This window comes from Melanaphis sacchari, unplaced genomic scaffold (assembly GCF_002803265.2).
Source record: "Melanaphis sacchari strain LSU unplaced genomic scaffold, SCAv2.0 Contig20_pilon_pilon, whole genome shotgun sequence".
Taxonomy (NCBI): domain Eukaryota; kingdom Metazoa; phylum Arthropoda; class Insecta; order Hemiptera; family Aphididae; genus Melanaphis; species Melanaphis sacchari.
Window position 1 is genome coordinate 151,610 of NW_020271042.1, and position 13,717 is coordinate 165,326.

At 24.9% G+C, this 13,717-nt stretch overlaps 2 protein-coding genes across 2 annotated transcripts; one reads left to right on the plus strand and one right to left on the minus strand.

Moving 5' to 3' along the window:
- Nucleotides 1-2,964: 2,964 nt before the first annotated feature.
- Nucleotides 2,965-6,809, minus strand: LOC112593570 (glucose dehydrogenase [FAD, quinone]-like). The gene is made up of 3 exons (XM_025338029.1): nt 5,992-6,809; nt 5,144-5,456; nt 2,965-3,724 (listed from the first exon to the last, which is right to left on the minus strand). The coding sequence occupies exons 1-3, from the start codon at nt 6,727-6,729 to the stop codon at nt 3,039-3,041; spliced, it is 1,737 nt and encodes a 578-aa protein (XP_025193814.1). The 5' UTR covers nt 6,730-6,809; the 3' UTR covers nt 2,965-3,038.
- A 4,170-nt stretch (nt 6,810-10,979) lies between these two features.
- LOC112593719 (39S ribosomal protein L12, mitochondrial) lies at nt 10,980-11,904 on the plus strand. The gene is made up of 4 exons (XM_025338235.1): nt 10,980-11,181; nt 11,249-11,468; nt 11,537-11,671; nt 11,733-11,904. The coding sequence occupies exons 1-4, from the start codon at nt 11,123-11,125 to the stop codon at nt 11,847-11,849; spliced, it is 531 nt and encodes a 176-aa protein (XP_025194020.1). The 5' UTR covers nt 10,980-11,122; the 3' UTR covers nt 11,850-11,904.
- The last annotated feature ends 1,813 nt before the right edge of the window (nt 11,905-13,717 follow it).

Here is a 13,717-nt window from a genome sequence, read left to right on the forward strand (position 1 = left end):
ATCAACATTTATGTTCAATAACTCCTAGAAATTATATAATAGTTTTAAAATATTTAATTTAATATAATTTGAAAATATATATTATTTTTTATAATTTTTCGATCACGATTCATGACCACAACTACTTTTATCCGTACAGACTTTAACCATCTAATATGTGATAATATCTATAATATAGGTATGTGATACACCTATGTATTATAATTTATAATAATTGGGCTATAATCTTTGCAAAAATGATTGGATGTCGTGAAAATTCTAATTTAAAGAAATGTTCAAAATTCTACAGAAAAAAAAAACAAATTTTGTATTTTAATCGTTTATTGGTTTCTTAATAGGTCTAATCTGAATATTTTTATTTATTTTTTTGGTGGAGGGGTGGGAGGGTGGTCAGGCCAATCCCCCTAATTGCGCCTATGATCGTTACCCTGAACCCGTTTGATTTACTAGGAATTCCAAACCTAAACAACAAATACAATTTTGTGATATAATTAATATAATTTTATATGTATTATATTTTATTTCAATTAAGTTAATTGTAACTTTTAGTCTTGAAAACTTGTGATTTACAAATTGTTATCATGTATGTAAATATGTTATAGTTTATTAGAAGTTTAAACGACAATTTTTAATCTCAAAACTAATTAATATCAAATAAATATTAAATTATTATATCGATTAATCCATAGGTTTTGTATAAATTTTGTTCTACTGGTAAATCTTGGTTAACTGGTATACCAGCGTGCTTTTTTAATCTGATTCCTGATAACATCAATAATTAATAATTAAGGTGAATTTATTAGTTCAGCGGATAAAATGTTTTCTTTTTTAGAATATACCATTCTAATTTTTCCCTTTTTAATAAATTCCACCTCGTTTGTTTTTTTAGTTTTTGAATCAATGAGTATTTTTTTTTACTTGGCTAAAATTGCCATTTGAAGGTTTGAAGATTTTTTGGTTGGATTTATAAATGCTTTGGTTTCACTTACCTGTGCGACAAAACAATTATTAAATTTAAATTAAACACAAATATTTAAGTTATTTTCGGGAAACTCAATTCCATTATTTTATTACTAATTTGTAACCCACAATTGTCAACACAATTCAATATTTAATAGATGGAGATTAACTTCATATAGTTATATAGAGGTAGGAGTCTTTTCCCTTTTGATATCTCATCAGATACAAACAATACCAAAATATTGAAACTTATTTGCAACTAAATTAACACTCACGGGTTCTTATATGCCTATAGTTACACATAAATTGTGGAAAAATATAACTTAAAAATGGAAATATACATATTAACTATAGAAGATATAAAGTAAAAATACTTTTATTTTAGTATAAGTATTCATGGAACGTTTCAAGTTCAAACTGTAACTTTTTTCTAATACAACAAAATATCAAAAATTGTTTAAGGGAAAATAATTATTTTATGAGTAAATTTGATATAGTAGATCTTTTATAGTATATCTGATGTCGTATAAATTAGATCTTTAAATACTCATAAAATAGAACATTTTTTTTTGTATAGGTTGAAAATTATTGTAAAAAGAATTTTGTTTTAAATTTTTAATCTTAAATATAAAAACAAATATTTTTATGCATTTCTAACTACAAAATAATTAGTACATTTTTATTTAGTAATTTTTGTCAAAAATTCTACTTTAAGCGATTATAAAAAAAAAAATATTAAGATTAAAGACTTTCAACATTTTTTCATTGAGAAATCAACAACTTTTGAGGAGCTTTGTATTAAATATCATGTATTTCTACTCAACGATTAAAATTAAGAATTAGTCATTACATTTAACAGTAAAGATCACCTTCAGTACCTAAAAAATAAAAATACATACAAATTATTAAGTAACTATGCCAATAGTCTATTTCCGTAGAGAATAATGTTGTATTAAATTCATCGTTTAATAGACTGATGTTCAATTGTCACTGCTTAACAGGATTTCTAAAACATTATTTTTTAATTTTCAAGAATAATTTATTCATAGTTATTACTACTCTGCGTCAAAGATAACGAATAACTCAGAAAAATGGACCTGATTTCTGGTGATCTCTACAACTTATTTGCAGAATTTTGTATTGTATATTTGTATAGTATGGCATATTGGTAACAAGTAAAATCAAATAGGTACATAACGATTTCTCATAGATTGTAATTATACCTATTAAATTATATTATATAAATAGGAACTATTTTTTTCATAAGTATTAGTTTAAATTTGAATACAATTAAATATTTTTTGTGGATATATACGTATATTACTATATTTTATAATATACATAATGACTTTTTAAAAACATTTAAATTAGTTTTATGATATTATTGTCTACTTAAAACATGAATGCTGAAATCTATATAGGTATTTACAATAAGTCAATATTGATTCAAAAGTTAATAATAATATAAAATAGAAATAATAAAAATTATAATAATAAAATCAATTTTTCCGAAAAAAAATTAAATCAATCTATCGTAACACTAATAGTAAAATAAATTATTTTAATATCAAAAAACATCACGCAATATGTATATTTACTTATAGTAGTATAAGTTAACAGATTATCTCCGTTCAAGTTCGTTTTTCGCTTATAATGATTAATAATTTAATTCAAATTTAATACGCTTATTATAGTGACCTTTTTAATGACAAGGTACACTCGACTTCTACTTTTAAGTAAAGTAGTTACTTACTTCTACCATTTTATTTAAAATGATGTTGGTATAAAATATAATTATTTACATATTATTAAATTTATTTATTTTTCATAAAAAACTACTGTCAATTGTTACTTGTTAAGTAAACATTTAGTTTTATAATAAAAATACAATGATGATTTGAATTTACTTGTATTAATTATTAAAAAAAAAAAAAAAAATGATAATTATATAGATTTAACTATATGCAATTACTGATAGAATACAATACATATACAAGAATAAATAAAGGATAATATTATAATGAATATAATAAATAATTATTATTTTATAGTGATAATAAACATTTTATTATAATAAACTACTTTGACCAAAATCTTCGAATCATATCTGCCCCCTTTTCACCAATCATTAAACTTGGGGCATATATATGTCCATGCGGAATAACTGGAAGTATTGAACTGTCTACTACTCTTAATCCTTGAATACCAATAACTTGTAATTTATTGTTGACGACATCCCCCATTCTGCAAGTACTACATTGATGATGCCAGGTTTTAGTTAAATGTTGCGATATACAAGCCCAATAATCGTCAGATTTAAATGGTAGATGTTCACATTTTGGGTATGGTTTTGGACTTAGTTTAGCTGCAATATCTTTAAATGCCTGCGTTTCTTCTACTAATTTCACTGCATATTTAAGTGCATAAATATTGTCGTCTAAATCAGTAGTATTGTTATCATAATAACCATAGGACATAATGGGTGGATCTAATGGGTTTTTGTTTTTCAAAGTTACGCTTCCACGAGCGTCTGGTTGTAACAGAACAGTACCAATGATAAACATATTTGGTTCATCTGATATGGGAGCAAATATTAATTCGACCCCTTTGCCAGATGGTGTCCTTATATAACCAAAACCATCTGCTCCTGCTGGTGCTGTTAATAGTCCTCGACCATATTTGGACCATTCTTCAAATAAATGTTTGTCTGATAAGGTAGCTTGCGTTATTACTGGTCCAGTTTGATTTACTTCAAATTTTATAGCTGTAATATTAAAAATATGTATATATATTATATAATGTTATTCAATACATCTATAAATATAAAATAATTCTAATGAAGTGTTAACGTCATTTAAAAAAAAATTACAATTTATAAATAGTAATCTCAAAAGTAAGGACAGAAGTGATTTTAATGTATAATATATTTGGTTTGTACACCTAACTCATTACAACAATATATCAAATAGTTGAAAATATTCATATAAATTTATCGAAATACTGAACTAGTGTAGTGCCTCCCCCCTAGTTCAATACACCTTTATAATAAAATGTATTTAAATATAACTGCGTATCTATATAGGTCACTCAGTTACTTAATCACACCATATTATAATTTTCTATTTCGTCTTACATAAGTGGAATAAAATTAAAAACCTATCTCTATACTTTACTCATCAGGATAACATTATTAAAATAAAAATATTATAGTGTCTATAATAATTATACAAAGAACATTGTCTATTATTCCAAAAACAAATTTAATATTTTTATTTTTATTTTTTAAAGTAATTAATATTTATTAATAACTAGAAAATTAAAAAATTTTTATTATTGACTTTCAAAGTTTTCTGACTCATGACGTTTCACAAAAAAAATGACTCATGTCGTTTTTGCAATCATTGATTCAATTAATAATATATGTCGTCCCGGTTAACTTTATTTTGGTTAATGTAGAAAACTAATGAAAAACAAAAAATATTGTGTTCAATTTGAAAACCTTATAGATATAAAAATAAAATGTTATAAATAATCAAAACATTTCAAATTTTCACCAAATATTTATGTTTGAATTTCCTAATATGCTTAGTATAATTTTTAAAATATTTTGAATCTTTTTGAATTATATATAGACATTTGAGATTTTCCATTTTTTTTTTTTTTTTATATATAAATTACTAGCTGACCCGGCCACGCGTTGCTGTGGCTAAAGTTTTTGTTATATTACAATAAGAGGAACAATAAGAGAACATCAGTCACGGAGTCCACTATGCTTTTTCACACAGATGGTATTTGATAAAAATTATTCACCGTAATATATTCTCATATCTTCGTATAAATATTAAAAATATATAAGCACAATTTTTTTATAGGTATTTGAATTTTATATTTCTATAAAATTCATCAAAATCACAAAAAGTTGTAAAATCTTCAATTTTTATAGCTTAGATATGAAAATGTATAATACTATGCATCTTGTACGTAAATCATACTAAAACTAAAAATAAACTAAATTATACAATTTCAATAATTCACATTTCATATTAATATATGATAGATGGTAAAAAAATAGGTGGGATTGAATCTCATTAAGTTTTTAAATAAATATTTTTAAAAAAAAATGTAGATTTTAAACTCTAAAAATTATAGATTTATTATTGTTTAAAACTTGAAGTTAACATACCCGTGCCATAGTGCTCAAGTAAAGTTTTTCCAACTGGTAAATCTTGGATTACTGGTATACCATGATGCTTTAAGTGGTCTTTTGGTCCAATACCTGATAACATTAATAATTGTGGTGAATTGATGGATCCAGCAGATAGAATTACTTCTTTTTTAGAATATACTGTTCTATTTTTTCCTTTTTTAATAAACTCCACCCCGATTGTTTTTTTAGTGTTTGGATCAATGATTATTCTTGTTACTTTACTGAGAATCGCCACATGAAGATTTTGACGATTTTTGGCTGGATGAATAAAGGCTTTGGACGCACTAACCTACACAATAAAGTATTTATTTTGTGGGTAAAAATCAAACATACAAATGAGTGCAGTTATTCATCAACTTGAAACTATTGATAAATGAAAGCTGAAATTCTTAAAAAAATTATTAATATATAATAATATCAATGAAAAACTAAAACTCGATTCCATTATTAAATACTGTTAATTATGTTTAAATATAAAATGATTTGGAACTTTGGATATTGAAGTATAATTTACTTCAAGCAATACCAAAGTATAAAATTTCATCAAACTAAGTTGAAAAAAAATTGCTTTTAATAAATTAATGAAAAATAGTACTATGTTACTATGTTAATTCAGCGGGTTATATGAACAATTACAAAACATTCAATGAATAAATAATAAAATAATTTTTCTTTAAATGTGATTTAGTTATTAAGAATTGGTTCATTGAATTTTATTGAAATATTAAATTAATCTATTTTTCATAGAAGGAATCCAATTACTGGCGCTTTTATTAGACTTATGTAATATATTAATTTTATTCATAAATAATTTATATATTTACTCGACGTCCATTTAGAGTTGTGACTTGTAAACGAGATACTCCATATTCCGGATCAATTGTATAGTCAATATTTTTTTTTAATCCTAATTCTCCACCAGCTTCTATAAATTTGTCAACGCGTGGAGAATGGTATCTAACTCGTTCGATGTGTAGATTTCCTTTTTGTGAATGAAATAATGAATTTTGATATTCTGGTATAGAATTATTTTCAGATTTCAAAAAATAAGGCAATACTTCATTGTAAGCCCAACCATCATTTCCTAATGCTGCAATTTGATCGTAATCTTCTTTTTTTCCTCTTGTATAAAACATTGCATTTGTTATTGATGATCCTCCCATGCCTTTTCCTTTTAGCCATGGACAACGATTGTTTTTAAAACCAAAACAACCATTTTTTGCTGGTTCAGCAAAATAACCCCAATTATAGTCTGTTGTTTTTAAAAATAGTACCGCCGCTGGTATATCTGTGTATACAGATTCATCTTGACCGGCTTCTAATAATAGTACTGACCAATTTTGATTTTCGGATAAACGATTTGCAACGACACAGCCCCCTGGGCCGGCTCCAATTACAATAAAATCATACTCTCGTAGTATAGGTCTATCACTTATAGAATTGTTTTCTCTGAAAGGAATTTCTTGTTGCTGTTGTTGTGCATAAGTTGACTGATACAATTGACTAAGAGTTAAAGATGAAGAAAAAATAAAAATTGTGAATATGATAATAATATTTTTCATGATGACGTTACAATATAAACGGTAATGGTCCTTGACTGTGATCAAATAATGATGGAACTTTGTGTCCGGTCCTTAAACAATGTTATTTATACACTTCTTCTCCTACTATGTATACTTTTTATTTAATGTTGAATTAATATATACAAGTTATTCTTGTTTTATATTACGTAATCGGAAAAGGTTAGGTTAGTGTTGTAGTGATCAATGTGTAGCACAATATAAGTACCACAATTTTCATTTAAACGACGCAGCATGTTCGTTTACAACCTTGAGACGTATGGTTGAGAAAGATACGTAAAAAATAAGTAAAACACTTAACTAATTACTTAAATAAAATACTTTATTGGCTGATGATTTTAAGACATTAAAAACTATGCTGACAGTCGTAAGCTTGTTGGGTCTTCGACTGATGCTGACTATCTTCTAAAAATGCTAGGCGCTCTATTCGTATTTACATAGGGGTCGCTTAATGACGTATGGTGGCGTGATATTCTGTTATTCTCTGATTGACGCCTATATGTATAATTATGCGAATAGGGGAAAACAACATGTTATTTTCACCTTTGTTACTGGTTTAGGCTTTGCACGTTCACCATATTTTTTATCATTAATGCCTACATTACATATCATAAATTATACTAAATATATAATTTATTATAATAGTTACTAGAATATGTAAAATATCTATACTCGGTTTTAGATTTACTACAGTGTTACTTGAAGTTACCAATGTATTTTAATATTCAAAAACCAGTAAGTTTGCTATTTGAATAAATTAACCAAAGTGTATATAAAAATGGTTTTATTTTTCCAATATTTATCAACTGCTAAAACAATAACCTTGCATTAAATTATCAAGGTTTTTGACGAAATAAAAAAAATATTTATCAATAAATTAAAAAAAAAGAGAAAATAATTTAGTCATTTTGTTGTATTTACAATAAATGTCGAGTATACCACGTCATTAAGTAAATCACTGTATAATGTATGTGTTAAATTTGAATTTAATAATAAATCATTGCATACACAAAGTGATTCTGATCAACGTAGGTTACGTAAAGCATACATTTTATACTATAATATTAAATTATTTTATGATTTATATTATACTTATGATGTGGTTTTTAATGATACTTTTAAAGTTATTTATTTTTATATTAGTATAGATTGATTGTTTTTTCTAAAAATATTGCACATATTATATTATACATATTTAATAAATAATCATTTTAATAGTATATATTCATATTTTATGTAATTTATCATTATTGTTAACTTTCAAACCAATTTCACCTTACCATAGGACGATGTGAAAAGGTTGTAAGTCGTGATATAAATATGCAATGAAACTTAAAATTAATCTATATGTTTTGAAAATGTGAATGTGATGTATATAAAATATTATATAGTTAGGTACTCGTAAAAAATAGGAAGTCCCCGCAAATAATATTCTTAAATCACGAACAAATAATAAAAATTATAATTTTTTTTAAACATCTTTTTTCAACCAAATTTAAGTTTAAAATATTTATAAAATAAAAATTGTGCTGAAATGTTTTTTTAGATTTTTTAGTTCCAGAATAAACACTTATAATGAACAATGAACCCTATATTATTTAATCACACTTTATGCTAATACAAACATTTATATTTTGAAATTTTCAAGTATTTGAAGTACCTACAGTTATACTTTTTTGAATTAAAATACAATAAGAAAGTCTATTATTTTAAGGAGATATCCAAAATATCATATTAAATCTTCACAACATATTGATATATTAAAACGGTAAGAACTAAAATATTTTTTTCATTAATTGTATATTGTACCTACTTAAATTAAAACTTAAAAGGAAGTAGAAATTGTGTTTAAGAAAAAACTGTAAACCATCTTGTTTGTTTTTTTTTTTTTAAAAAGCATTAAAGTTTGAAATCTGTACTTAAACCGGTTGGATGATAATTGTAATTAATTTATACTTGTCTTTACCAAATACAATCTACATCAACGCCATTACTAAATATTTATATAATAAAATACAAGAATAAATAGTATAAATAATCATTAAAAAACCTTTTTTTTTTAATATGTTGGTACATGCATTGATTATCTTCTTCGGACCGAAGGGAATATTTAAAAATCATGGCATATAAGTATATAACTAATGTGAGTATGTGACAATGAGTACAAGTGTATAACATAAAATATGCAATAAAATCGACGAACCACTTGAAAAATGTGACAATCTAGTATAACTAGTTTTTTTATAATTGATTGTACACATATTATGTACAATGAGAAAAATACTACTTGACGATAAAGATTGAGTTGTTACAACAATGATAAAGTATATTCTAAAAATAATTGAACGATAATTAAATTGTGTGCAAATTGGGACATCAGTTACCTAGTATGATTTTAAAAAAAGTTGGTGTTAACTATCAGGCATTTTGTACAATATAAGATGATTGTCCAGTGTCCTGTTTTGAGCACACTAAGTCTAAATCGATGGATAGGCAATGGTATAAGGAATTTTGGTAATTTAAATTTAAATTAAAATAGCTGCCGATAGGTAGCGTTATTTGAATGAATATAATGTTATTAATTATTATTATTATTTTGATAATAAATAAAACATATTCCTAGACCAGAGGTCTAATGAATGGATAGGCAGAGTTAATCTTACTAAATTGACTTATAATAGACACTAGTGCATCTGTCTCAGCTTTTAAATAAATAATTTTTATACTTAAAGGGACTGTTTATTTTTTTAACTATGCACTTACTTAGTTTCCAATTGGCATTTAAGACAAGGTGAACTTCATCGTTAAAACATATTGAGTCAGTTTAAATTGGATTTAAGTGTTTATCTTCAATTTCAGAGTTAAATGAATTTTTAATCGTTAAGCCTAGAGATATCACCACCGGAGAATTCCGGTAGAATATATATAATTCTAAATAATTGATAGACTTATATAGTAGGTAAATATAAAGACGAATTTGTGTCGTAGAGAATTAAAACTTTAAACAGATGTGGGTTATAGTTTCCGAAGAATTGAGTCTAATGAACAAAATGAAAATCAATCCTAATAACTGTATTAACCGATGGCGTATTTTGGAAAGAAACTATAAAAAGTATGTGGAAAACAAAAATAGCACATGATGAGGAAAAAATTATTTTGAGTTTAGTGAGGAAATAGACATGCTTTTTGTACATAAAGAAAACGTACACCCTGAAATTCTATACTCTTCTTTGAGGAGACTAATGATCCTACTATTTCTGGGCAAGATGTTTATTCATCTCAAGACGTCGAAAGTCCTTCAACTTCAAAAATAGACACATATGAAAACATTTTCCATCTTTTTGAAAAATTGATTTTGTGATCTTGTGTTAAAATAAATTTCTTAATATTTTGTGTTTAACTGTTCTACAGTGACCCACTTATTAATTATATTTACAAAAATAAATTTAGATATTGTTAAAACCAATAAAAAAAAAAAGTTAAATTTGATAATTTATAAATTAAAATGTCTACAATTATTAATATAATTTTAAAAACAATTGAAAGTTCAATTAGAACCTAAGCCAAAAAAGTACCTAAACTATACTAAAATACTATATAAACCTAGCCATTCGTTGGTATTTGACCAAATTGGCCATGCTTGTCTTTTTTTAAACAATTACTCTCCCTGTACAAATTTGCAATCTTTGTTGTAACATAATAGTTAATTCTGAAATGCTCAAAATATGTTTCATTATCGTAGGTTAGGTTCTTCTAAATAAAAAAATAAAATAAAAAGGAATTTAATCATTAAAAACAAATGCTCAGCAAGTTAATTAGCATATTCTCGCCTAAAAAATATTTGTTTTTCATTTTATGGATATTAATTTATTATAATCCGTCGTCAGATGAAGAAAGTCATCCGAATCATCAAAATCGTTAATTTTTAATGCATGCATCAACACACCACAGATAAAATTGTATTTTTAATATCAATTATTATTTAACTTGAATATTATAATTATATTTATTATTTTATATTATACAATATTTTTTCAAAAAACATAACGGCAAAAGTTTTGTAAAAACGCGGTTTAATCTCTTATCTATTATCTGTTTCACAATGATTGTAGCACAATCAGAAACGCGTTCCAACCATAGACCTTATACCCAATGTAAGGTCTTTGGTTAGAACAAACCTCATATCTATTTCATGATTCAGTGTTAAGAAAAATTTCAGCTGTTGGTATCATTTTAGGTTAGTTTATTCGGTCCAGAAAAACCGAAGGCTTTCAAGTTTCAATCGAATTTCTTATTTTCTTATCGACTTTTTTTTGAATATCAATTTATTATTAATTAGTAATAACCATTTTTCATAAATAATTATCTAGTTAAAATGTTGTTTAACACTCCCATTCGTATGCTTGGCCGACATCTACGACCTTTGTCGAAGAAGTAAGTGTGAACAAATGAATAATCTTTATAGGTATACAGCTGTAAAAATGTATTATTTCATTTAAAGAACATTAAGAATGTACTCTGCCGCTACACAGCCACTGACTGTACCAGAACCAGACGGAAGCTCTTTGACAAGTTCTCCCAAGTTAGAAAAACTATATACAGAAATCACTTCCTTAACGATGGTTGAAGTTTCAGAGTTTACTGAATTATTAAAAGTTCGCCTTAACCTAAAAGACATTCCCATGGGAGCAATGGTCAGCGCTCCAGCTGCAGCAGCACAAGTAAATACAATTTAAAAAAAAAAGACTAAACCAGCATTATAAATACAACTTCTATTATTCTTTTTAAGGAAGAAGAAGAAGACGAAGTAGCTGCAACAGTCAAAACAAGTTTCACCGTTAAACTTATGAAATTCGATGAAAAGCAAAAGGTTGCTTTAATAAAAGAAGTAAAAAACTTATTGGAAGGCATGAATTTAGTACAGGTTAGTAATATATTCAATTTCTGCATAATCCAGATATTTCATATAATATTGTAAATTTCAGGCTAAAAAGTTTGTTGAAAGTGCCCCTACAGTTATCAAATCAGATATTGGTAAAGATGAAGCAGAGAAATTAAAAGAAGCATTTACTAAAGTAGGAGCTGAATGTGTAATTGACTAAATTTTACATATTTGTTATATTATTATAATATATAATTATTTTTAATTTCACAAAATTTGATCGGTTTATGTAAGTAGTCAACGTTCATAATATATGAATAAAGTTTTATGTATGATATCATTAGATTTAAAACGTGTAATATTTATCCTATTTTTAATTCTGACAATAATGAAATTTTATAGTAAAATTGTCGATGTAAAATAGTAATTTTTTGATCAAAAATCATTAAATACTAGTTCATCGATCAAAACTCTTTCTAGTACTTATGGTATAATATGCTTAGTATTTGAATGATGTTAAATCAATAAGCAAGAATTATATTTTATAGTTAAATGACAATTTAAACATTGTTATTTGTTATTTATTAAAATCATAATTTTTGTTATAAAATTTGATTTTGATAATGATATCGATTATAAACATATTTAACAAACATGCAAAAATATTATTTACAAATTCCATGTAATTTATAATTTTAATTTTAATTCATTACTTTACATTATGACCTTTATAAGATTTATTCAGTCTGTAACAGAATACCAACTAGAAAAGAGCTTGATCCTTAAGGTAATTGTTTTTTTACTATTATTTATTTATTTTGATATCGAAAAGATTACGGAGTTTGCCTCACTGAGTAAAAATTCATGTGGAAGTTCAGGATTTATCTTTTTTACTATAAAATATATATTAACAGTATTTTATATTTTTATGATGTAATCAATGATGAAATAATTCTTATGATTACAAAAATTATTTTTTAAGCTTTTGACACAACCACAGTTAATATATAAGGTATAACATGTATATAACTTAAAATTATCAATTTTATGTTATATTCAGAGTAAGGCTTTACTTTGTCAATATTAAATAATAAAACTTTTTTAAGTGATTGCTGTCTAGGATACTATAGATGTATACACATACAATTATTTAATGGTATAACACGTTACAGCTATAACAAAATTAAGACAGTGGTTGAAAAGATAGGTAAACAATCATAAAGTTAAATACTTGTTACTTTAAAAAGTAACTATAACACTTCATAAGTTTCTAACTGGGAATATTATTTTTGGATCTGAAGCAATGTTATTGATGATTGACATTGATGAACATAAGTCTTTATTAGTAATAACTAATAACTAGTCTCGAGATGTGACTATCTTCTAAACAACTTATAGGTGTTCAACTCATATGTATACAAGTCTCAACAAGACATAGTACAGTATCGTGGTAATGTGTTGATCTATTTTATTTTGATATTAATTTAACTCTTGTTAATCGTCAATATCTACAAGACAATTTAGACTTTTTTAATTATAAGACCTCTTTCCAAATATTGTGTAGTTGTTTAGTACCCTTTTCTTATGGTATAAAAAACATAATATGGATGTTGGAAAAATACTTCACCATTAAAATATGTAAAATGCAAAAAAAAAATAATATAAAACATATGTGACATTAATATAATAAATGTAGGTATATAATTTTAATGAAATAAAATACAAAAAAATTAAATTAAAAATATTTCAATTGACTTTAGATATATGATATTTAAACTTAAATAACAAATATTCAAAGGTAGGTATTTAGAAAAAAAATTATAGATTTATATAATATAAGAATATATGATATTTGATATTTGTATGCAGTAAAATAAGCACTTAAGCACATAATTATATCATTATGATTAACAAAAATATTAAATAAATATATATTTACAAATAATTTAACTATCGTTCAATATTTAATAAAACTTAAAATCTGTTCATTGTTTATTAAATGTATTTGTTCAAAAATCTATACAAAACTAATAGGGAAAACCGAATGTAAATAGGTAATTACTAAAATACAATATAATATATTCACAT

Excerpts from the sequence above, each read along its gene's own strand:
- LOC112593570 (XM_025338029.1), bottom strand. The coding sequence starts at position 6,729 with ATGAAAAATATTATTATCATATTCACAATTTTTATTTTTTCTTCATCT. Across the intron at positions 5,457-5,991 it reads CAACTCTAAATGGACGTCGA|GTTAGTGCGTCCAAAGCCTT; the intron begins GTAAATATATAA and ends TTTATTGTGTAG. Across the intron at positions 3,725-5,143 it reads ACTTGAGCACTATGGCACGG|CTATAAAATTTGAAGTAAAT; the intron begins GTATGTTAACTT and ends TTAATATTACAG.
- LOC112593719 (XM_025338235.1), top strand. The coding sequence starts at position 11,123 with ATGTTGTTTAACACTCCCATTCGTATGCTTGGCCGACATCTACGACCT. Across the intron at positions 11,469-11,536 it reads CTCCAGCTGCAGCAGCACAA|GAAGAAGAAGAAGACGAAGT; the intron begins GTAAATACAATT and ends ATTCTTTTTAAG. Across the intron at positions 11,672-11,732 it reads AAGGCATGAATTTAGTACAG|GCTAAAAAGTTTGTTGAAAG; the intron begins GTTAGTAATATA and ends TGTAAATTTCAG.